Source organism: Aethina tumida, chromosome 2, assembly GCF_024364675.1.
Source record: "Aethina tumida isolate Nest 87 chromosome 2, icAetTumi1.1, whole genome shotgun sequence".
NCBI classification, from domain to species: Eukaryota; Metazoa; Arthropoda; class Insecta; order Coleoptera; family Nitidulidae; genus Aethina; species Aethina tumida.
The window spans coordinates 38,067,105-38,092,830 of NC_065436.1; the positions used below are offsets into that span (position 1 = coordinate 38,067,105).

The following is a 25,726-nucleotide window of genomic DNA, read 5'->3' on the forward strand; positions in this document are numbered from 1 at the left end:
ACAACTTTGGCTATATGCTTCAGATCATTAATGTGCAGGAAAACTCATCGCAAATTTTCCTTAGCTTACAGTTGGTAAGGATGTATAAATATTGAAATCTATTCATTATTTCATTTATTTTTGGTCCTATTCCAAACCCAGAAAATGACCCCCACACCATTATTCCTCCACCCCATGCTTAACTGTCCCTTGGTGTACTTAGGGACAATCCTTTTGTTGACTGGACGCCTAATCCATCGGGTTTTTTTTCCACTTTTTTTCAAACCAATCTAATTGCTCCTGTACAAACTGGAGTCTGGCAGTTCCTTTTTTCTTGAAATAAAGGGTTTTTTGGCGGGCCTTCTTACGTGTAAATTATTTTGCCTTAGCCTCCTTCTTACGGTACTGAGAAAAACCACCGAATGTGAATATTCAGATTTAAGATCTTCGACAGTTTTATTCGAGTCTGCATGCTCTTACAATTGTCAGTATTTTTGGATTTTCTTGTTCGTCCAGGTTTAGGAAGTGCTGCTACAGTTAATTTGGTGGCTCGAGTTATTTTTGAGACAATACTTCGGTTTAAATTTAATTGCGATTAATCTGTACTTGGAAACATTAAGATTTTTAAGATCTTTCGACAAAGCTCGTCCTGCAGGCCTTTCCATCCAACTTTACTTAGTATTAATTAACCACCGTATGCATAAACTACTGACAAAAAAATTAAATGATATAATTTTTATTGAATATAATGAATTTCTTAACAATAATTATAAGGTATAGTGTGATTTTTGTGCATAGAAAACCTGTGCATAGAAACCTGTGTGTACAACCAACCTAAATACATAAAAATGAAAATTTTAACAACCATATTAAAAATTATAAATCGCTTCCAATAGGATTATGAATATGTTAATATGATGAATATAATTGTAGAGAATTTTTATAAGAAGGAAATAATTAAAACTTATCTTTATCACTTAGTACTTTTAAAATTCGCTATTGGTATGGGTTGGTGGCGCTATCTATCAGTGAAAAGTCCTACCGTACTTGTCGTCACATGAAAATCTTCAATTTGAGCTATTTAATAGAAGTCGCATCAGAATTCTGCGCCGTAATCGTGCTTATAATACATTGGTGTCGTTAGTGCCAAACAATCGAATATCTTCGCGCACTCGCTTCTTTCTCAAAAAGTTGACAGTTCTGCGCGTGCCGTAGCAGCGGCAAGTCGAGTTCCGAAGTGATTGTTTGTTTCAAAATGGCGTTCAATGGAGATGGACCACATACCAAAAGGCAGCGGACAGAAACGGATTCGGCTAATAATAGAGTAAGTGAACAGCATTCCCTACGTCCCCGGACCGAACTTTATCACATCGGAACGGCGACCGGGCCGCACGGAGTACGTACGCGGGACCAAAAAATTTGACGTTTACCCCATCAAAACATTTGACGAACGTGGAGTCCCAGTTTGTTATGAATAAAACATTGGTCCAATTCCGTCCAGGCGGCCAGGCGTCCGCGAGTCGTCTCAATCGGCGGCCGGGCTTCGACTTTCCGCGCGTCCAAAACACCGGACGTTCGCAGTCCAATTGGACAGGGTTTTCAGAAGTGGGCCCTGGGGCGACTTTTCCTTTTCCCGTTCGGCGGTCTCTCGTAGTCCCGTTACGATCGATTCCGCGGGTTAGCCTCAATTATTGGGCCTTTTCGGGATCAGAAAAAATTGGGGAATAAGTGGCCGCGGACGATGACCCAAACAAGACTGACCAGCTGCAGTTCAATCAGGTTCATAAAATCCTACTTTTGATGCGAGCGGGATTTTCGCCGGCGATCAACCAATCTCGACAACAATTAAACACGGACAGCATACGTTAACATGTGTCTTCTAGCCGGACTCGGACTGATTTTAAATGTTTAGTTAAGCCTTTCGGATATTATTAGACGAGCGATATAAATAAAACGATCGTCCAATAAATTTACTACGGTTGTTTTAATTTTGGACGGGGGAATTCTTTGTGCGAATCTAGTTCCGCGGGAAAAAACTATGTAAACATCCTGGTTTTCGAATTGTTGATAAATGAACGCATGTCTGGTGTCATTGTGTTGTTGTTTATGAAACGGCAAGTTATCTGAGAATCATTGTCTAATGTTTAAATTGGTTAATTTTTTCATTTGTTAACAGTGCCTATTTAGTTTTTTCAAAAATTTTTATTTGAAAATCTCAAAATGAACCTCTATTAATGATTTATCTTGGTTTGAGTAACGATAAATGGATAAAAAATCATGATATTGTTATAATAAAATAATCAGTGTATTCTGTTATATAATTATGTACTTGTCCTAGATAATAATTGTTTACAATTATTAAATCTTATTAAACTGTGATTTTCAGATGATAAAAAATATGAAGTAATTCAAACAGAACAATCTTAGATCACTTTGACTCATATTACAAATAGTATTTTATTGTTACTCTTTTAAAATTGTTGTTTCTTTTGGAATTTCTTTTTAACTGAATTAGAAAATCATACTTTTAAAAATAAAACATAAGTTACCGTTACAAAATCATCTCGTACCTATTTTCTGCGACAAATGAAGTCATGTGACAATTTTATTATGCAAGCAAACAAAACGAATGTGTAACAATTTAACCGAGTTAATTAATGATTATGTAAAACAGGCGTCCAGTTTTGATTGTCCGTGCGAACTTATCAACTAGTTTACGTTGTACAAGTTCAGAAACATCTATCCGTTCTTGTACCGTTACTTTAACGCTACTGGCACATGAACAATTTGTTGTTCGAAACCTGTTGTGCAATTACACGATAAAATAATAATAATTCTTAATACATATTAATGAAATATAATTAATTAATTCACGTTTTGTTTTTTCCTTTTGCAGGGGCACACGGGAAACTACACAGCGACCGACGAGCCACGGCGAAAGCGGCAGGATGAGGCCAAACCGAATCACGTTTTGCTCTTCACAATTATAAATCCCATGTACCCTATAACAGTGGTGAGTTCCACATTTATTAATTATACCACAGCATAAAATGCATTGCCTAGTTTTATCCATAACCATTTATATATAACATATTATAAGAACAACAAACAAATTAATAATATCAGATATTCGAAAAAAAATATTTTTATCTATGATGTTTGTTATACTTGTTTATACACATTCGTCTGAGTCTATAAATAAACTCCGGGAATTCTTCATCAGATTTTTGTCCTTTACAAAAAAAAAAAAAAAACAAACAGTTAAAATTCTGAATAATTGTGCTGTAAAAGATAATAAAAGTGTAAACATTGCTAACCGGGTTATCCACCGCAATCACAAAGCGTGCGAATTCATAATTCATTGTACATTGTTTTCGCCTCATAAAAATTCAATTGCGATTCACTTTTACTTAATTAATTAATAAATTATGAATTAATAAATCGTGATCGAGAAAGCCATTACTTTTATTTAATTACGTACAATATTCCACAAACTTATTGGTTGTTTTCGGCATTAATTCGTACAAGGCAGCTAGAGAGTTGGAATTTAAAACTGTTAACGAAATTAGGCCACACACTTGTTGTAGTTAATTGATTCCGTGGATTAAGCGTAAACACAGTTTTCTTTGGAAAAACATTCCGGATATTTTGCCGTGTAATTATCCAGGAACGAATTTACACGTAGGATTAAAATCGATTCGGTTTTTGGGTGTAAATCTTTGGGTTGTCAATAAAAGTCCCGGTTTATTCAGAACCAATTCGTCAGGATTTATCGCCGTCTAATATTAGAATCCGACACGTCCCGCATGTTTAATTAAACAACCTGTATGTGACCGCAAGGAAGAAACTTTTTTATTTATGAGCGAAAAGAAAAAATACAAAGAGTCTAATTACGGGTCGATCACTTTTCTTTTTGTGCCCCCTGCGACGGTATAAACCACAAAATAACCTTTATTCTTTCGATCGAACCAACCGCATTAATCCACTATTTTTCCTCCAAATTGATTGTTTTGCAGGAAATTGATGGATGCTTTCAAGAGCTGAATTGTTCAATCGTTTTAGTTTGTCCAAAAAATTACGTTCGTTTAAAGAAAATGTAAAAGAACATTATTTGTTATCTAACGGTCGTTAAATGTAATCGTTTACGTAATTATCTTCCTTTAACAGTCATTTTATAATGACTGTTTGAGTTTAATGACTAAAATGACGAAACAATAATAGTCGATCAATTTTTTGAATAATGAAATCAATTCTACATTTAGGTAATTACAGCATGTTGCTATTGTATTGCTATTGTAAAAATATATCGTTTCTTTATAATCAAATCAGAAAATTTCACCTGTAGATCCATAAAGCCCATCAATAAATTTATTAAATTCATAAATATATCTGTTAAAAACAATATGAATATAGTAAGAAAAATTTGACTTCTTAAAGTAAAATAAAAATTGTGCTTTGAATAACTGGCAACTTTTAAAGTGTTAAATATTTAACTGCTATTCTAAAAGTATGCGGTGCTAACTTTTATTTATTTTCTGTCATGTCGGAATGCCATAGAGATATGGCTGTAAAATATTTATACATTAACATATAAAATCATTATATAAATAAATAGAATACTATTAAAACAAATAAAGATTTTATTGGTATTGTTTCTTTTAAAATATTTGTACATTTACGAAAATGTATTCTAAGAATTAATAATCTAGCTATAGCTATTTATGAAGCTTTTAATAGGTGAGTTAAAGTGAACTATTTAAAAAAAATTTATTAGAATAAAGTCAATATTTCCTTAAAATAAAATTACAAACTTTGAGAAAATAATTAAAAATATTCAGTAATCATACTTGAGGCAGTGACAATTAGAAATCAAACGTCACTAATTTATATATTTTAACGGGATTTCCCAAATTGCATTTATAAGTCTAAAAGATTAAAATTAAAATTAAATTATATTTATTAAAATTAATCAATGACGAACTTATCTGAAGTAATAAATTTAATTAGGACAAGATGAATATACGGTAGTGGCCATAATTGTAGCAAGTTATTGAAATTTATTAAAAACATGGGCGGGCTATACTATTGAATTGGATTCCAGTGTGTGTTGTTGGGATTCTTAATTTTATTCTTTAATAAACGATTTGCATTTATTTCTCGTTGGACAAAATTATAATAACTTTTTACTTTATAGTATATCAATGGTACGTGTTAATCAAGACGATTATTTACCCCAGAGATCGATCCTTCACTTATTATAATTATTTAATAATCTTTCGTTCCTTAAGAAAAATTATAATTCAGCCTTACCAAGACCAAGTGAAACAAGTAGAAATTGTTAAGAGTTTTTAGATGAGACTTGTTGAAATTTAGGACTGTGAGAAGAAGGTTAGTGGTTGGGGGATTGGTCTAAAAACCTGTAAAAAAAACCTGGATTGTATTAAGAATTATACAATCTGCTCAGAATTACGTTCACTAAATCACAAAACTGTGCAATAAGTGGATTTTAGTGACGAATCTACTTTTAATTTATTTAGAAATGGCATTTTCTTATTTTAGATGTCTTACGCAGAAAAGAGTATACAATATATATATATATATATATATTTGTTAGACCCACTATGAAATAAGGTGGTGCTTTAAGGTATGGGAATGCTCCCCTGTTTCTGGCGTAGGTCCCGTGCAACGTTTGCTTCCACATGTTGAAGAAACGATGTCGTTAACTAATGTATTTCAATACATTAACAGTTTGAAATACAAATCCAAAATTGTGATGGACTGATTAATGTGAGACCATCAATGTTTTACTTTGGCCGACGCAATCTCTAAATACCAACCTCACAGAAAGTATGTGGAATCACGTTGATAAGCAAATTCGACATAAAAATTTTAGAAATTTAAATAAACTAGACATGACGTGTGTTTTGGAAATTTTACAGTCTATGCCTCGGAGATCTGTTGAAGTTATAAATTAAATAGGATGTTATACAAAGTATTGAAGTTAAATTAAATAAAACAAATTTAATAATTAAAAATCCCTTTTATATAAATACTATACAATACTATAAAATATTTTTATAGTATAAGAAAATATTAATTTTTAGCATAGAGTATAAAACAATATTCGTAAATTAAAATTATTTTAATAGTTTACATTAAATTCACTTAATTTATTTATTTAACTTAGTTATGGCCATGGTATTTAACACTTTAAAATAAAATGGCCAGTTTTAAAAAAATTAAAACATTTCTCACGATTTAAAATTTATAGAACCCCGAGTTTGATTTTAATTATTTTGTTGTTTATAACTAAATTTGATGAGTTATTGTTACAATAAATCGATTTGTTCAATATAATTTAAATACACAGAATGTGTACAAATGTAATAATATGTATTTGGAGTTGTTTAAAATTGTATCACAAAAGAATGGCATAAATGGTTCGTACCAGATCTGTCATCTCGATGACCAACATTCGATTCTTTTGTTAATCCGTTACGAACAAACGTTTTCCATGTATAAAATTACGAAAGACACGAAATATGTTTTTGTTATTTGTTCCTCGTGCAATAATTGTAACGATTGTGTTGTTAAATGAGATCGAACGTTGCGATTAAAAGTGAACTTTCAAAGGTTTCAATGTTATAATATTCCATTAATGGATAATTAAATTACTGTTTATTCCGGTAAATGTGATAAATTTCAACAGTTTTGGACGTAATCGATTATGTAAATGTGTGAAAAATTGGATAAATGGACGGTCATGAATATTTCAGTGTTTCGGAAATTGATAATAAAACCAATTGACATAACATAATTATTATATGCCGAAGTTTTAAATTCTCCTTTCCGATTATTATTATGATTAGTTAATTAATTAAATATTAAATGCATGTCAATCAATAAGATAAAGTGGGTAAATATATTTATTAAATAAAGAATTACTGTTTGAATTAGTAATATAATAATTGTTTGAATAATTTCATTGTTAAACTTTCATAATAAAAAATTACCCAGATATTAATCTGTGTATTTCTTATTTATTTATGTATTTTTTTATTTGATTGAGAATCTTTATCTTGTCAAACACAAATGTAATCACATTTTATCTGTTGATACATTTTTATACGTTACTCGAAATAATCTGACACTCGACGTGTTAAATTATATGGATCATGCACATTTTAACAGAATGAATTATCTGAAATATTTATATATTCAAAATATCACTCAAAATTACTTCGATGATTGTAATGAAGTAGTGCGATTTGGTGGATTAATCAAATTTGTGAAATATACTTATTTTAACTTAATTCTCTTAAGAATAAATTTTAGTCGGAATTTCTTTAGAAATAAACTATTTGATTTTTGAACCGATTTTAACTTTATAAAATTGATTATATTAATGAATATTTTTGTCTACAAAGGTGGAATTTATATAAAAATAAACTAATTGATCTTGAATTTATTTTACCTTTAAAATGGTCCATATTAATGAATACTTTTGTTTAAAGTGGTGAAATTTATGTAGAAATAAATTAACTAATAACTATAAAAATTGGTTGTACTAATAAATACCTTTATTCAAAAAGGTAGAATTTATTTAGAAATAAATTATTTTAATCTTGAACTGATTTTAACTTTAATAATTTGATTATATTATTAAATTATTGTGTCTAAAAAGAGGGAATTTATTTAAAAATAAATTATTCAAATCTTGGTCTCATTTTAATTTTAAAAAATTGCTTATAAAATTGTTGAAAAGGTGAAATTTATTTAATAATAAAATTGTTTATTACTAAACTAATTTGAACATAAAAATGACTTTTTATTGATGAATACATTTATATAAAACGCAGAATTCATTTCTAAATAAACTCTTGTTGCATATCGAATGTTTAAATTAAATTGCTTAAATAAGCTTTTATTTATTTGAAAAAATGTGTTATTTTCACATTTATTTGTATGATTTCAGTAAAATTTTATCTCCGTTTATTGTTGTGATATTTAACACCCGGTGCACTTTACAAATCGGCTCGCAAACGTTAACAAGCTTATTGTGTCATGAATCACACGCTCGAGTAATGTAAAATCACTCGACAAACATTGAAATTTTCGCACAGTTTTAGAACAGTCATGTTCAATCAGTCAAGTCGGCGTTCCTGTCCCAACAACACCTGTCTTCCAAATTCCAACTAAACGAGTTACTGCACCGTATAAATTTAATTATTAAATATCTGGTTCGTATTATCTAATATTTTATTTTTTGTTGATTTTCTAACGAAACGTTGGCAAACGCTCAAACAGTCGAAATTATCCAAAACTCAACCGACACACGTCAGAAAACAATTTGCCCGGATCTCAAAGTGAAAAAGGAACGGACGGCTTGTCAGAAGTGAATGTTGGTTGCAGTTCGTCTTGGACAATAAACAAACAATCTCGAAGCGGTTGTGTGTCACGATCAACGAGAGAGCTGCTCGCTGCCGATCCAGTTTAATGGCAGACAGAAATTGTGCAAGGTCACGATAAATTACCGAACGCAAACACCACCACACCACCACACCACCACACCACCGCACCATCACACCGTAACGTTTCGTTCAGAATTTTCCTCAGTTTTGCGTTCTACTCGTTACACTTCAATTATGAAATCGGTGACGGCGTTTGGCGGGCAAACATTTAAGATTGGCCGCCGATTAATATTTACAGATGTAATATCGTATACGACAAACGCGAAGTAAACAAAAACCAATCTCATCATTCGCGTAACCGCATTTTATTTCCATTGAGCCGCTTTCAGTTCAGTTCGTTTATCCGTGAAATTGCTTTCGTGTGCCGGATTAATTTTTTTCAGGAAAAAATGTCTCCTTAATCTAGACGTCGTTTCTCTGGCGATGCTTGTTTTGATATGTGTCGTGTAAGCAGTGTATCGCACGAGTATTACACCTGTTCGGACACATTTAATATTAAATTACTTTAATTTTATGACGTCCACTAAATTTTAGTTCCAGCCATAAAAATGCAGATGACTTTCATTTGGTAATATACTACCTTTTTATTTTATTATCTATTAAAATGGTGAAGATTGTATTAAAGAACTTTGAAAGTTTTAAATATGTATTATATGTTGTTGCAATTTAAATATTAAACCAGCCTGACTATTGTAATCATGAGTTGTCTTAGTCATTATTTCTGTGTTAGCTTTGTTATTTATACACCTTTATCATATTGTATTTTATTATTTTTATTTTCTTATATTTTGTTTTGTATTTTTTGTATATATGTATTTTTTATTATTAATTCAACTCTTTTGTTTATAGCAATATTTGCTAAATAAAAACATTTTATTTTATTATTATTATTGTTTCTTTTAGAATTCCTTTATACCTGAATCCGAAACGTAACATTATTTATTTATATTTACTTGTACATGAATCCAAAGATTTCACTTTCATTCCAAAAACAATAAGTTACAGTTAAACAAGATAAATTAATTAAAATCAGTTTAATAGATGAAAATCATTTCCATAAAAATAAATCTGATTAAAACAAGTAAATTTACATAAATCAAAATTTTAATTTATAAAACAATACAGTATAGATAAGATATATTCATTAAAATCAATTTAACCATTTATAAATACATACATTGTAATAAATCTAACTTATTATATATTTCTTACAATCTAAAATTACAAAATTGAGCTAAAAAATTAGTTTTGAAAATAATTCTACGGTATGATTTTATCATACAGTGATGCCCAAAAAAATATCACAAAATTTAAAACTAAACATTTTACACATTTCATTGAAAGATTTAATTTAAATTTTGTCTGGTCAATATAAAAAATATATTTCAACATTCTATATGATTTTTTGCTTTTATGTAACATATTTTAAAAGAGAAGGGGATATTACTTAAATACACATATTAGTCTGATTTGGTTGGCCAAAGAAACCATATTCAACTATATTTGTTTTGGGCCACTATTTAACAATTGGTAACAATATATTCTTAGTAGGATTTATATAATTTTATTGAATTAATCGCTTTCAGTGGAAAGAAAAATTTGCAATGACATTAACAAATATAAAAACAAAATTCTTTCTAACATAAAACCTTTTCCTTTTAAAGACTGACAAATTGAATGAATTAGAAAACGAAGTCCTTTCTTGTCAAATAAATAATGAATTAATTAAATTGGGTCATATAATATCAGTATGTGTAGTAGAGCAATCAGACGACGACTGAAAGAAAACATTTGAGACTGTATCAGTAAAGAGATCGTCAAAAAATATTCAGAAATAATCCAAGTTGCATAAAAATTATTGCATATTATTTATAATTCCGAATATTAGCGAATATTACTTTGAAGTTTTGAATACCACTTCACCAGAAAATGATCAGTTGGCCTCCAAATATTTTCAATATTTAAAATAGTTTTGAATATTTTGGTTAATGTTTTATTTTTTATAAATAAAAATTTTGTTTTAATTTAATTTAGATAAATATAATATATTTTGTTCAAAAATTAATAAAAAATAAAAATTAATATAATATATATATTATTTTTTCAAGGCGCAGTTCTATTGTCCAATTAACTAATTGGACAGACTTGATTATTTAAATTATTTTCAATTATGAAAACTGGAAATTGCTTACTTGTACATAAATTTGTTTGATTTTTTAGGCATATTAAATTTATTTTAGACAACGTAGTTCTACTGTTGTTACAGTTTGAAAATAATTGATTTCGATATAGATATTATTTTTTAGAAGGATTTTTGCAATTCTATTGATTACTTTATATATATATATATATATATATATATATATATGTAAATAAATTTTTAAATTTATTATAATTAAAACAGAAAATAATTATTTATTGTGATTTACCATTAACTGCTTTTATATTATTATAAAAATTAAAAAATATTGTGTGTTTTTATAAATATTTTTTGTATTCAATTGTTAATAATTAACATTTTTAAGTTAAAATTGTCTTTGTTGTTTTGATTAAAAGTTTTTTAAAATGAAAACAAATTTTGAAAATAATAAATATAGGGAATTATTTTAATTTAATTAATTATGTATTTGAACTTTTTTAGCATAGCAATTAATATCTAGGAAAATTCAATTTAAGTTTATTGATTGTAAAAAGTTGTTAAATATTGTACATTTTATTAATATTTTAATATTTAATATTAGTAATAAATATTGAATTAATTTTCAGATCTAAAAAATATTGTTATACTAAGAAAATTTAAAACAAATTTTTATTTTTAAATTTTTCGAAATGGAGTTTCATTTTTATTACCATGTTAGTTAGGATCTACCTAAACAAATGATAATCGAATTTTGCATAAATAAATAAGTGCCCTATTTGGACCCTAAATAAACTTATGATCTGGGCTTCCATCAGTTGATCAGCATAAAGTCCAAATTTAAATTCAATTGAAAACTAACTTACAGAACGACGTGAAGTATCGTTTAAAACATCAAAAATAATCAGATTTAGTTGAATTGTGGTTATTAACTGAAGTGTCCTGGAATTTAATTTCAAATATTTATTACTATACTATTTCTATGACTAGCCACATTGTTCATTTATTTTGATTTAATTTAAGTAGAAATTATTTTGGTTTAGGTACAAAATAAATAATTGTAGAAAGAATATAGAGTAATTACTTTAAATAAAATATTTTAATTGCATGTAATTAGAGGCGTGCAGTTCTTAATTAAATAGTAAAGTATTCCATCTCTCTCGCCAACACTATAAGTTGACTTATTGTTCCTTTTTATATTTCTTTGACCCTTTACCTTCTGTCATCGATGTCGTAACGTGTAACGGTGATAAACTTGTTAAAGATTACTTAATAAGGGTGTAACAGAATTTAATTAGTGCCACGAAGTTGTTATATTTAGAAATCATACTTCAAGTTTGTAGGAGGGGTGATTAGTTTTAAGCTTGTTAAAGATCATACTAAATTTAGATATTTCCTTTTCATAAAAATCTACATCTCATCATTTTATAACATTTTAATTGATTTAATTATAAAACTCAACAATCAACAATGAACAGTTGAATGTTGTCTCCAAACAGCAAACAATTTCGGAGCGTCGCGACGCTTCCTCAAAAACAAGTGACGGATCTGGGTCCCCGTTTATTTCGAGACAATTAGTTTCGCGGACGGACTACAATACGCAATAATAATAAACGTCGGGCCGCCGCTTTCTTTACGTGCTATAATTAAATCCGGCACCGATTCCCGCATTCCACCTCCCGTCCACTTCCCGACCGCCTCCCTTCCATCCCCTGTGCGTGCGTAACAACAACAGGGTGGAATGCACATTGAATAATTTATAGTTGTGTCGTCGTTCGGATCCGCCGCGTCGTACGAGCGCAGTTTGCGCGGCAGGATCTTGATGAAATATTCAAAATTAACATCTACATAACATGTTATGTTATGTTCACCTGCTTTCGCGGAGATTTGTTTCAAAGTGTATTTCATGTAAATAGTTTAGAATTGTGTCTAAGGTTTCAATGATGTTTAAAATTTAAAATATTTTATTGCCAGTTGAAGACTTATCTTTATAATTTTATACAATTTAAAACACCTGAATCTTAAACTTAAACAAACACCTTAAACTGAATAACAAATTGTTGTTTATGTAAAAAGAAACTTGAGATTAAAGAGTTGAAAAATATTGTGGGTGTGTACTTACTGTGTTTGATTAAGTTAGATTTAAAATAAATATTATGACACGTCACAGTAATAATATAATTCATTCAATATTATTACACTTAATTATTGGCAAACATTTCAAAAATATTGACCATAATTTTTTTTATACTTGTACAAGTATGTTTTGTTTATTTTTATAGAAAATCAAAGATTTTGTACTCTGCTACGAAATTAAACTAGTTTGTGGAAGCCAAAATGAAAATAAATTAATTAGCCGCCGTCTGATCTGATTGTTTAAATTCCTTACGGTTATTTTGTAATTATAATCCAATTTTCGTGTAATGTACCATAAACACAAAATATTCGTCGGTCGAAAATAATTTAAATTCGTCCCAATTTAATGACCCGAACAAAAAACGGTTTCGACCGTGGCTAAATAATTTTTCAAACTAAACACACTGTTGCAATGTTATATGCGACGGCCAAAACGGCCAACAATAAAATAATTTGACATTTAATAATCGTCTTGCTGTTGTTAGTGTCTCAATTTAGATTATAACACGTCCTCCTCCTCCTCCTCCTCCTCCATTCGGTGCACTCATCGGCTGGTCACGTATTTAACCCAATATTTCTGAAAGGAAAACTTTCATTATGGTTTTATTTGCGTTGGCTAGCTGCAAGGAAAACACACAACGTTTTAGTTTTATGTTCCGCACGGCCATAAATTTTTCTAGGATTTGAGACACATTAAAAAATCGTTAGTTTTTATTTTTTCAAGGCGCAGTTCTATTGTCCAATTAACTAATTGGACAGACTTGATTATTTAAATTATTTTCAATTATGAAAACTGGAAATTGCTTACTTGTACATAAATCTGTTTGATTTTTTAGGCATATTAAATTTATTTTAGACGACGTAGTTCTACTGTTGTTACAGTTTGAAAATAATTGATTTCGATATAGGAGGATTTTTGCAATTCTATTGATGACGATCAATGTGTGTAAGTTTCCGGTATACTGTATGGTCCAAATGTTCATCCACTTTTGTTACTAAGACATCCAATAAAGTAAAATTATTATGGCCATAATATTTAATATTTTAAAAAGTTGTTTTAATAAAAACATAAAAAAAAACAACTCATAATGGATTGGTTTTACATTAGCATTAATTTATAAAATTTTAAATACAATAAGTACTTTATAGGCTTCTCATAGCTCAGTTTTATTGTTCAATTAATTCATAATCATTTTAAATATTAAATTGATTTTCTTATAATAGATTTTATTAGATAATAGTAACACAATGTGGCAATATCGAAATTTCAATCTTTACTTAAAAATTAAACATTTTTTAATCGCAGAAACGGTAATTGTTGCCTTATGTTCGCATGATCATAAATTTGGATTTGAAGCCCATTAAAAAATCGTTAGGTTCTTCTATTTATCGGAGGGCACAGTTCTAGAATTCAATTAACTAATTGATAAATATGATAATTTCAAACATTAAATTTAATTTCTTTTTATCGATTTGATTATGAATATTAAATCAATTGTAATGTAATTAAAATAAGACGTGACAAGAACAAAACACCATCTATATTTACTAACCTGTGATGTCATCAACCATATTGTGTCCGTTTTACGAATGTAAGTTTACGGTACACTTGACGAAGGCGAAGAAATTGAAAATAATTATCCGCAGTGGCACTTGCGGTTTGAAGATGATAAAAGGAAATGTTAATTAATTTAAAATGCGTAACAAATCGTTTTTAATGTATGCACATACGATTAACTTGTGTGTCTGTGTGTGTACATTCCTATCAGATCAGATCTAAACAGTTATTAAATGCGAATTTTATTCGTTATGGAAATTATGCTTATCAACTGGTGCAATTGCTGTCCCCCAATAAATTGCCGTTATCTGAAATCCTCTCCCCTCGGTGAGTTGTTCGAAAAATCGACTAGCAATTTAAATTTTAATTAATGCACAAATTTAATAATGAAAACAGATCTTGTGGTTAATTTCGGGAGACCGTCCAAATCCTTGCGCGTCTATTAATTGCAAATATTCCATGGAGAAAAGCTATATTAAGGTTAAATTAATTCAATTTATATTAGGAGGGATTCGGAGATTTTACGTGAAATTATCGTCGAACTGGTAAATTGCACGTTAATGTTCCGTTTTGATTTTTGTCCATTCATGGAATCGATATCATTTTCACTACTAATTGACACTAGCAAAAACCAACTAAAATCTGTTAAAATATATAAAAAAAGTTCTAATTAATTTTGGTAAAAGTTTTATTAAGTTTCACTTCCTACTAGTTAAAGCTTTTAAGCTAATCTCTTTTTGTCCATCGATTGATTTCATATCTGTCAGTTAAATTGATGGACCGCCGTGTGACTTTTTGTCTTAATTAATTCCGTTTTCGGATCGATGCGAAATTAATTAGTCCGAACTGTTAACAAAAAATGATCGGCCATCATTTACGGTCGCTTTTGTTTCAAGTGTAACTGTGTAGGAGCGGTCGAGAGGGAGCGAGAGAAACAGTGCTTTTGTTGTAACGATGAAAAATCTATTTATTTTCCGTTTTCAAGTGTGTATGCTTTTATCCATTATTCCCGTGTGTTTGTGTACACGTAACACGATTTTCGTTTGTACTGGAGAAGAGAACAATGCTTGTGCGAAATGGTAGTTTTGTTTTTGCCAAGGATCTAATTAAAACTTTTGCTTTTATCTTCTGATTTCGGGTTTAAAGCATTATTGTTAACATACTTTGGTAATTTTGTTGTCGAATTGGTTCATACGAAATTTTCTAATTAAGTTGATACTCCCGCAAAAAATTGTTACAATGTTTTTGTACTTTTGTGCATACTACATGTTTTCTGTTTCTTAATTAAGAGTAGGTTTATTGTCTAATTGGCTATAATGGCTCTAAAATATGAATTTCGCGTCTTGTAAAACTGTGTGCAGGCGAAGTAAGTGATGGATGCAAGTTTGAAGTTGTGGCCTTCCTTTGTTTTTAAGGTAATAACTAAATGATTCACTAGTTTTCCTTATTGAAATATACACTGTTGCTCATATGTACAACAACAAATTAAAATATATAATAAATTTTATTAAAAGAACGTTTTTTTCATTTAAAATGATTTTATAATTATTAAGTGTCTAAACATTTTATATCTCCCTTTATATACGGATATCTTTATTTACATAGTTTTTATGTAACATTTTATTTCGAATTTAATTAATCGATATTTTCGATTTCCAATTTGAATAGAAGAAATACACTGGAAGGAGTTCCCAAAAGTCTAACGGAGTTGGGGATAGAAAAATGAAAATATTTGTCAGTGTTTGTGGTTTCTTTGCTAGAAAAACAACAAAAAAGCTCTCCATTTCTGCAAAAAATAGGGCAGCGAGACTATTTTTTAAAAGGGAAAATGCGAAATGTACTGATGGGTAATGGAAAACAAATTTGTTTTCCGATTAATGTCGGATCTAATTATTCATAGCTGATGGTATTTCATCAGTGGGGAGACCAATTAGTGAAAGGGATAATATAATGCCAAATAAACTAGATTTACTGTGAATCATGGTGGAGGCGTTATGGTTTGGAGATGTTTTACTGGGTTGGCATGGGCCCGCTGGTTAAGGCAGACAGGATAATGAATAGTTTTGTTTATCGTAATATTCCGGTGAATCATAAGCTTCCATTTTCCGAAGATAATGATCTGAAACACACACAAGTTAGTTAAATAATGATTCGTTTCTCAAGTTGTGCGTGTAATATGTTGGCCAACGCAAAACCCAAACCACAGTCCAATTGAAAAACTTGGGTTAAAATTGATCGGAGAATCCATACAAAAAGACTGTCATCTAAGTGAAAATCAAAAATTAAGAGCAATTGGGACGATAGGGGGTTGATTGATCGTCACAGTGTGAACTGGTTCATTAAATGGACACATCTGTGAGTGTTATAAGCTGATTGTAGAGACGTCACAATGAGTATAATGACGCAAAAGAAAGACATCGAGGCCGAAGTAGGATAACTACCTTTTGCAAGCCCCTAAGCTGAGACAACAACTTCTTAGAACCCACGATGTAACAGTGACAGCTTAGACCAGATTGAACCTTTATGGGTACCCCGATTGCTCCCAGTAAATTGCGGTGCTGGTTTGTTTAGCTTATACACGTCAACATCTTAATTGAGATCCTTACAATTGGAGCCGTATTCTCCTTTCTGATGAGTTAAGAGTTTGGTACCACCCAGATACGTATTTGGGAAGAACCTGGAAGCACGGCTACAACATGTTCGTGAGGTCGTGAATTTTGGAGGAAGATTATTGATGTTTTGGGGATTAATTAGTAGTGGCGAATGAACTGAGCTCTTTTTTTCGAACAGCTTTCGAAGAGAATAACATAAACGCGTGTGAAGTTATGAAGAGCTTCTCTCTTCACTTTTGAATCGCCAAAACCATTATGGTGGTACAGGAGGTGTGGCGAAATCTGAACCAAAACTTACTCGATAGATTCATATGGACTATGTCAAATTCATGTAGGCGATCAACAACCGATGAGCTTCCACCAGACATTACTTTTTAATAAAAAAAATAAATATGGCATAGTTATTATAAATAACCCAATAAAAAATATTTTGATATTTGGTTGATGTTATTATTTTAATTATTGAAAGGGTTGTAACATCATTTTCCAATATATTTTTTATTTTATTAGTAAAAAACACTTGCTTTTATTAATTCATTATTAGTTTTTTTGATTTTGTTGTAATAATTTAAAAATATTTAGGTATTCCCTAGACACTGTCCCTTCAGTTTATAATTTAAGTATTATTTATTTTAGAATACTTCAATATTTTCTATTAATTTTATTTTATAAAAATTATTAAATTGCATATATTTTATATATTAATTTTTAGATTAGATTATTTAAGTAAGTTTTAATAAGCAATGTACTCTCTTGCATACTGACTGTTAGGAGCTGCAAATATTCAAATAATATTACTAAATAAATCTAATTAATATTGTAAATTTAAGTTACCACTTCAAAAAATCTGTAGCGTATTTTTTTCTATTTCATAACTGTTTAATGTATAAAATAAATAAATTTTTTAAGAGGTTTTGTTAAAATAAAAATTGTTACTAAACTATTTATAATAAATTATAATAAGTTTTAAAAATTACGTAAAACCCAAAAATGTATTAACATCATTTTCTTCAGCGCATAACTTGTTTTCATGAAGTTTTGTAGTGGAATGATAAAAAGACCCTATTCATTTTCTCATATCTTTTACAAAGGTCATATTTACCCTTCAGGCCTCTGGCGAAGATTAATACCTCCGTAACACAATGGAAAGTCCGCCGTGTGGCCTGAGGTCTTGCATTTTTTTATCTATCCATGGAGGACTCGTGAAAAATTGCCAAGGCACATTTTTTCTACTAAATATAAATAAATGGAGCACAGAATAGGCAACGAGAGTGTCAGTTGATGATTTATGGTTCATCAAGTATGTGGAGTCGTAAACGCCTCGTTAAAATAACCTGTTTACGTTCATGCTCTCGAGTAAAATAAGATTCGATTTGTGAAGCTATGGCCATTTAATTAGAATTGATTGAATCTGTTCTATTTGTGACTTTTTCAATTTTGTTTCGTTTATTTACTCACTCACATACACGTTCAAAATAAGTTAACAACAACAACAATTGTGATTTCAAAAGTATTTATGACGATGAAATCAAACAACTTCGTTAACACTCTTAATACAATTCAAAAGAAATAATAAATTATCTCGTGTTTGAAATCATTCTATATTTACGACTTATACTATTTTGCTTGGTTTATTTACTCAAAGTCCCTCATTACTGTCGAGTTTATTGGTGTTGGAGGCCCGCACTAATGGGTCATCATCGGGCAGTACCGCTCCACAAGCCAGTGGTGGTGGGAAGCCAACGGATCAAACTGCAAGTCCAATCCTCACCCAGGAAGGTCCTTGAACCTTCCTCAGATTGGGCTTGTTCTTCCGGATCCAGTTGACAGGGGGCTGGCATCTTTGTCAGTCCCGTCTTCTGGTTAAGCCTCACCCGTATATGTTAAATATACGCCCTTTTCCCCCATATGTGCAATCACATATGTCAAACATTTGGTCATGATCTCCGGATCGGTACCCAGAGAGGGGTTTACACTTTCCCCTCTGTCCCAAAAAAAAAAAAAAATCCGCACTAATGAGACATTGGCACAAATTACAATGGACCGAAAAACACATTTGCGATTTGCAGCGGAATAAATCGCTGAACTAATAAGACGGTTGTAAAATAAAATTATGTATGTATTTAAAGCAACATTAATAAATGCCTGTTCGAAATCTCGGCGATGATGTTCGGGGAAATTTATTGCCGCTCGTAAATATTTTCATTTATATTTATGTAATCAATTAATATATTTTTTCCTTTGTTACAGGACGTCCTGCACACAATATGCCAATCCAGCGGACAGGTGTTAAGAATTGTGATATTTAAGAAAAATGGAGTGCAAGCTATGGTTGAATATCCTTTTTTATACTACGTGATCTAATTTTAGTGAACTCTTCATATCTATCGGTCGCCCACTTGTCGAATTATTTTCGTGCGCTAATGTAAAAATTAATCAATCGACTCTTAACTTAAGATATGCAAATGTCTCCTTGGACATTTTATACAGTTATATAGAACAGACGAGATTTATTAATAGCCGAATTGTTCGGATGTTTCCTATTTTGTCTGACGTCAAATTGGTAAACGGCACAAATTCACAGTTATTAATTGCACTTCACATTAATGATTACATAAAATTATAGCGGTGGCTATGTAATTATTATTAAATTAAACCGTCGGATTCCCGTTTGAAAATTGTAACTTTTTCGCAGTTGCGAACGCATTCACTGCCAACTCTAAGCACATTAATTACATTTTTTAGTCGTGCATTATTTATTATTAACACAGAAAACGTCCTTGCCGCTAAATGAATGGGAGAGAATCGACACGATTATTAATTTTTTGTATTTTCGTTAAGAAACTCGAAGGTTTCCGGATTACGAGGACGTCGAAAGGCTTCGCACCGGGTCCCATAAACATGTGGCGGCTTCTGGACTTAATTTATCGTAACATTAACCGCACCGGTAACGGTAATGGTGCCCCCCAATTAAGCGGCACGTGTGCATAAATTATCTGGCCTCCGGTCCAGCAAATCTGCATCATAACACGCGATTTATGCAACCGAATTTTAATCCCAATCGTTAACCTTAACATTTAAAATGCGTTTTAATTTGAGGACGGTTTAATCTTGGTTTTTCGATTGGTAATTTCCTTAATGTAAGATCACGTTTGACAGTATAGAGTCGGCGGTGAGGGCGAAGGACACACTTAACGGAGCGGACATTTACTCGGGATGCTGCACACTTAAAATTGACTTCGCCAAGGTAAGTTTTTCTTTTTTATATTTTTTACTTTAATGGAAGTCGAAACAACAAGAAAATCTGTTAATTGTATATTATTAGAATCTATTTTAATGTGTTAATTTTGCGCATCCACCATTTTTATGAAAAAAATCCTATTTCTTATTCAAATATACGTTATTAGGTCTTAAATATTCAAGTCACTCATCCATTCATTAACGATTTCCTGCACATCGGAAACGTTAGCGGAAATCGAATTCGCCACACGCAAAATTTGATGCAAAAATGTAATTTTGACACTGCAACAATTTTATGGTCGCCGTAAAGTTCGTGCAACAACAACTATTTTGATTTTATGATTTCCTTTGTTGTTGCGGCTGGCAAGATTTACGAGCCCAGAAAGGTCGCTTAATTATTTTCGGGACATATTCGCCAAATTATAAATTCGAAATGCGATTGAATATTTAAACGGTTAATTGTTATTTTAATGGTGTGTATATTTAACGAACACTGATTAGTTACCGTATGTGTATGTGTATGTGTATGTGTGTGTGTGTGTGTGTGGGATGAAGTTTACAATCCGGTGATTAACATTTTACGTTTATCTTTATTATTAATTCATTAATTGGTCGCTTATGAAGGAAAGTGATTTATGTAATCTTTCAGAATTAACTTAAATTATGTTTGTCTCGGTTTTTATTATCATATTAACCTTTAATATACATATTTTTTAGATTACATTTTCTCTAATTAATAAATTAATTTTATCAAATTTATAATATTTTATATAGAATAAATAAGAAAATAACTAAAATTTAAATGGACATATAATTGTTATTTTTTAAATTAATTTTTAAATGAACACATAATACACAAGTTTTGCTGAAAATATTAAAAAATGGTTAAAAATTTTAAAACATCCCTAAATTATAAATTTCATTTAAAATATTTTATTTAAAATATTTATTTCATTTAAAATATTTACGTAATATATAAATTATTTTCAAAACTTTAGGCCAAAATTGTTTTTTAATGAGAATTTATTGAATGTATACTTAATCAGCTCCTATGTTCAATAAATAAATGAAATTTGAATTCTTATGAAACTTGTTATAAATAACCCTTAGATTATTTAATTAAAAATCAATCTTATTCAAGCTAAATAAGAAATTTAGTTGCTTTTAATTTGAGTGGAAATACGATAAATTATTAAGTTCCTGTTTTTACGTTAATATTTATATTTTCCAAATATTTTAGACAAAATTGTGTTTGACGAGCATTTATTTAATTTATACTTAATCATGATTTTAAGTCCAATAAATAAATTTTACCAAAAAATGTTATGCTTAATGTAATTTTTTATGAAATTTGCTGAAAATAATTAAAATTGTTAAAAAAAAGTTATAAACAAAACCGTTAAATCGATTATTTAATTTAAATTAACTTGTTCAAATAAGACAATTAATTACTTTTAATTTAAGTGAAAATATGATTATTAAATTCCTGTTTTTTACGTATTATTTACAATATATACATATATTATATATTTAAAATAGAATTATTTAAACATATTTCAATTTTATTTTTTCACATTCTCAAATATATATATATATATATATATATATATATATATATATATATAATTTCTAGTCTCTGAAACGAAAAATAGAATTTTCCATTTCAAGCAATAAGAGGCCGAAGTATCTTGACTCAAAAAAGGTTTCGAATAAAAAAAACACATGTGCCATTGTGGCAAGATTATTACGATAAAATTTTTGTCGTGGCAGTGTTTTTTTATCGTTTTATTCGTCGTGTTCCCGAGCAAAAGTACACGGGTAATCCGATTTATCGGAAACGTACTCGAATTCGAAACGCTCTGGGTTACGTTAAAGACGAGTGCGGGGGGGATGAAAACAAATTTATTTATCGCGCGGCTTAGTATGCGCGAATTAACCGTCGCACATCGACACGCAAAATCCATTTGTTATCTCGCGAGACGCGAGAGAGCCTTTTAACGAATTCCGCGTCGCGACGCTCCGAAAATTCACTTCACACTGTGTGTATACGCGTGGCGTCATTAATTTAAGCCTCGGAATTAAACGCGGATTTTCGTACGCGACAAAAATTAACTATTGTCGGTTTAATTAATACAATCCTGAACCGAAAAAATTGGTTTTTACAGTAAGGTTGTTGCGAGTTGTTATTCAGTGTTTTAACAGATCATACAAAGCGTATATAGAAGTGATGCGATTGCGGGACCAGTTTTATTTTTAATGGCCGAAACAAACAGATGTGTGGCTCATATTTTTAAGTTGGTCCACGCCGTTTAATTGCCCCGTTACAGTTTAGTTTGTTCAAGAAATAAATACGATATAAATTTCTGTCTGATGAAAAGAATTTTAAATTATTTTGTAACATTGTTTCATTGTTGTTTAATTACACATGTTACAACCATTTTGCCTTTCATATCCTACCAATTTTATCTCAATAAATACGAAAATCAAAAATTTCTTTATGGAAACGTTTTAGAAATATTAATTTTTTAATTTATGGAGTTGCATATACATAAACAAACTTATATAAAATCATCCAGTATCCACAAGAAAGAATTGTTTTTGATAAAGAAGTGTAAATGCATATTAAGATTTGTTCACGCAATATCAATTTGACTGTTCCCATGTGTAGTGGTAGTGATGTGAACTTATTTTTGCACACTTTTTTTAAAATGCCTTATTTGGGGTTATCAGAGGGGAAGAATTATTATTATTAAAATCGAACGACAGATTAAAAATTTTTTGGTAGAACAAAATAGCTTTTTGATAATTTTTACTTTTTCTCTCTCATTGAAACGTTGAAATTAAATCTATTTCTGGTGTTATAAAAATTTCTGGCTTTTATTTGGCCTTTTAATAATGCCCCTTTAATCACTTTGTCGTACGAGAATTCAAAGGTATTGTCGCTCCATGTTTTTAAAAATAGTGAACTTTGTTATATTCATGGTAGAGATTTCTAATTTGTTATAAATATCCCATGTCCTGTGGCTTATATGATGAAAATACATATGATTATAGTTAAAAGAAACTATAAAAATATAGTGTTATCTAAATTATGAATATTACTAATTGAAAACTAAAATAAATATCGAGTTCCGCGTCCTTAATCAACTTTCCACTTAAAAAATTGACGTTAAAGTTTGTAAAACTTAATTTTATTGTGAAATTTCGAGTTTATAAATTGAATACACTCGAAATTCTTGTAATAAACTTTATATACTTTTCAATAGTCTCATCAGAATTATAAACATAACTTAAAAGTTTTTAATTGAGACCGAAATAAAATTTTATTAATTCCGTAAACACTTCTATTTTCTGCAGCATCTCTAAAATGTTTCGATTCTCGACTTTGATTCGTGTTTGTTTGTTTGCACGATTACGACGAATCGACACCGGTAATTGGTTCCACTTGCTAATCTAAAATTTAACTGCTAATTGCCCCCACGTTTCCAGCCAATCGAGTTTCGACTTTTAATCGAATCGAAATGGAAACTGCAAGATACACATTTAGGGATTCGCCTAATTTAATTATTAATTACTCGGCTTCGATGAAAATCTTTACTTTTTCATTATTTCGAAATAAAATAAAATTACTTACTTATCTTTTAGACAGCCATAAAAAAATACATTGTAAAAACATTTTTATTTCCACGAGCGCAGCAATAAAACTTTAAAACACTGAAACGTAGTCGTAAACGTAAACTATATTATAAAAAAAACGGTTTGTATTTATCTAATACATTTCAACCACTAGTTAAAGTTAAAAAAAAATACATCCAGAGGTAATAAACGTGTCATGAAAATAAAATAATTGCCTCTGTTAATTTACGCATCCTTTCATTATTTATGTAACGAAATATGACCGCAAGTGAATATGGAAAGTTATGTAAATTTGTGCAAAACATCTCCACTCTTGTTGGCATTATGGTAATAAAGACATTTTCCGATTGTATAACACAGGACGTTAATAAAAAGGTCAGATGTGTTTTACACATTTACAATTTTTTAGTGCAGATTAACATTGGTTGAATCTAATATTTGCTTTATTATTTATGACCGTGTGTAATTTACAACTTTAATAATAATAATGTTAAGCCATAAATGCGATTTAATAAATGCACATTTTTAATTTAATAATAGAGTTTCGTGCAAACGTAAGCCGCTTTATTAGCAGACTCTTTTTTCAACCTTGATTATGCATCTAATTAGAAATGGAGATTTTTCGGTTCTGTAACAAAACGTATTTTATACATTTGCATGCCTAAAAATAGAACTCTGGAATTAAATCGTTTTACATTGTTGCAGTCGGTGGTAAATCGACTGGGGACTTTTAAATATTTCAAATTCGCATTTGACTCACAATACCATTTTAAACCACCCCAGAGATCAACTGTCACACAATATATTCCTGCTTATCTGTCACGTTTCTATCACTTGCATTAGTGCTAAATTATTAAATAATTACGCGGCTTAATTTGGACATATTGTTGATTCATTAATTAATGTTCAAAGCTTTAATTCAGCCTTGTGAAACGTATTTAATTGAATTTTAAGGGGTTTATTTTATTGATTTCAAATCTCAGCTCACAAATCTTTAAAAAGTTAACAACTAACAACTCAATTTTGAATATTTTAATAAAATGCTAAATAATTTTCTTAAGAAAAAGTTAATTTTTTATTTTTATTATGGATTTTTTCACAAATTTTATTTTTTTCTTAATAAATTCGAAATTTGACATTAAAAAAAAAATAAATTATACAATTTTATAAAAAAGTTAATTAAAATTTTTAACAGTTTATGTTAATTTAATTCTGTATAAATTTTAATGAGATTGTTTTACATTCATGGAAAATCGATTGAAAGATTTTAAATATTTTATATGTGTGTATTTGACCCGAAATGTAATTTTAATTCACCCCAGAGATCTACTGTCACAACATGAATTCCTGATTATCTTGTCATGTTTAAGTTAGTTGTACTAGTCGTAAAATATTTAATAATTGTTTAATGCGGGGTATTGTGATTTCGTACCAATGATCAATATTTTGTGAATTTAATTATGTGGAGTACGAAAGTAAAAAAAGCGAAAGCAACAAGTTTACACGTTAAACAATTAAAATGCGAATCGTGAAATCAACACAAAAACACCGTGTATATGTTAAACATTCGGTCACACTTTTTAGTTTTCGTTTATTCGTTCGTTGTGTGCAATGCGTGAGCTCGCACGTCAACCGGTAAAAATAGATGGGTCAAGTGTAACCTTGTCAGTCATAAAACGGCATTTAAATTTAATTTTACGGCCCCGTACGCAACGGGGAAAGGGAAGAAAAAGGAAAGAACAAAATTCCGGAGGTATTTTAAAAGTGGAAGCAGGAAACGAAGTAAAGAAGGGCAACGCAACGCATTAAAAGAGACAAAAGAGGAAGAAAATATTCGTTTTGAATGTTTTCTGGGCGATTGTTTGGCAATGAGTAACCAACTTAAATATATTATTAAGCTGCTGGTTAAAAATACAACATCAATCAACGTTCTAATAATAACACAACATGCTGGTTG

At 29.9% G+C, this 25,726-nt stretch overlaps 1 protein-coding gene across 2 annotated transcripts in view; it reads left to right on the top strand.

The window, feature by feature from the left end:
* The first annotated feature begins 1,070 nt into the window (after positions 1–1,070).
* Positions 1,071–25,726, top strand: part of LOC109596811 (heterogeneous nuclear ribonucleoprotein L) — a 117,669-nt gene continuing 93,013 nt past the window's right edge. For both annotated transcript variants that reach the window (XM_049963340.1, XM_049963341.1), the window contains exons 1-4: positions 1,071–1,303; positions 2,876–2,992; positions 19,144–19,229; positions 20,044–20,140. In XM_049963340.1, the coding sequence (XP_049819297.1) occupies positions 1,235–1,303; positions 2,876–2,992; positions 19,144–19,229; positions 20,044–20,140 (369 nt within the window). In that variant the 5' untranslated portion in view covers positions 1,071–1,234. The remainder of the gene's footprint in view (positions 1,304–2,875; positions 2,993–19,143; positions 19,230–20,043; positions 20,141–25,726) is intronic.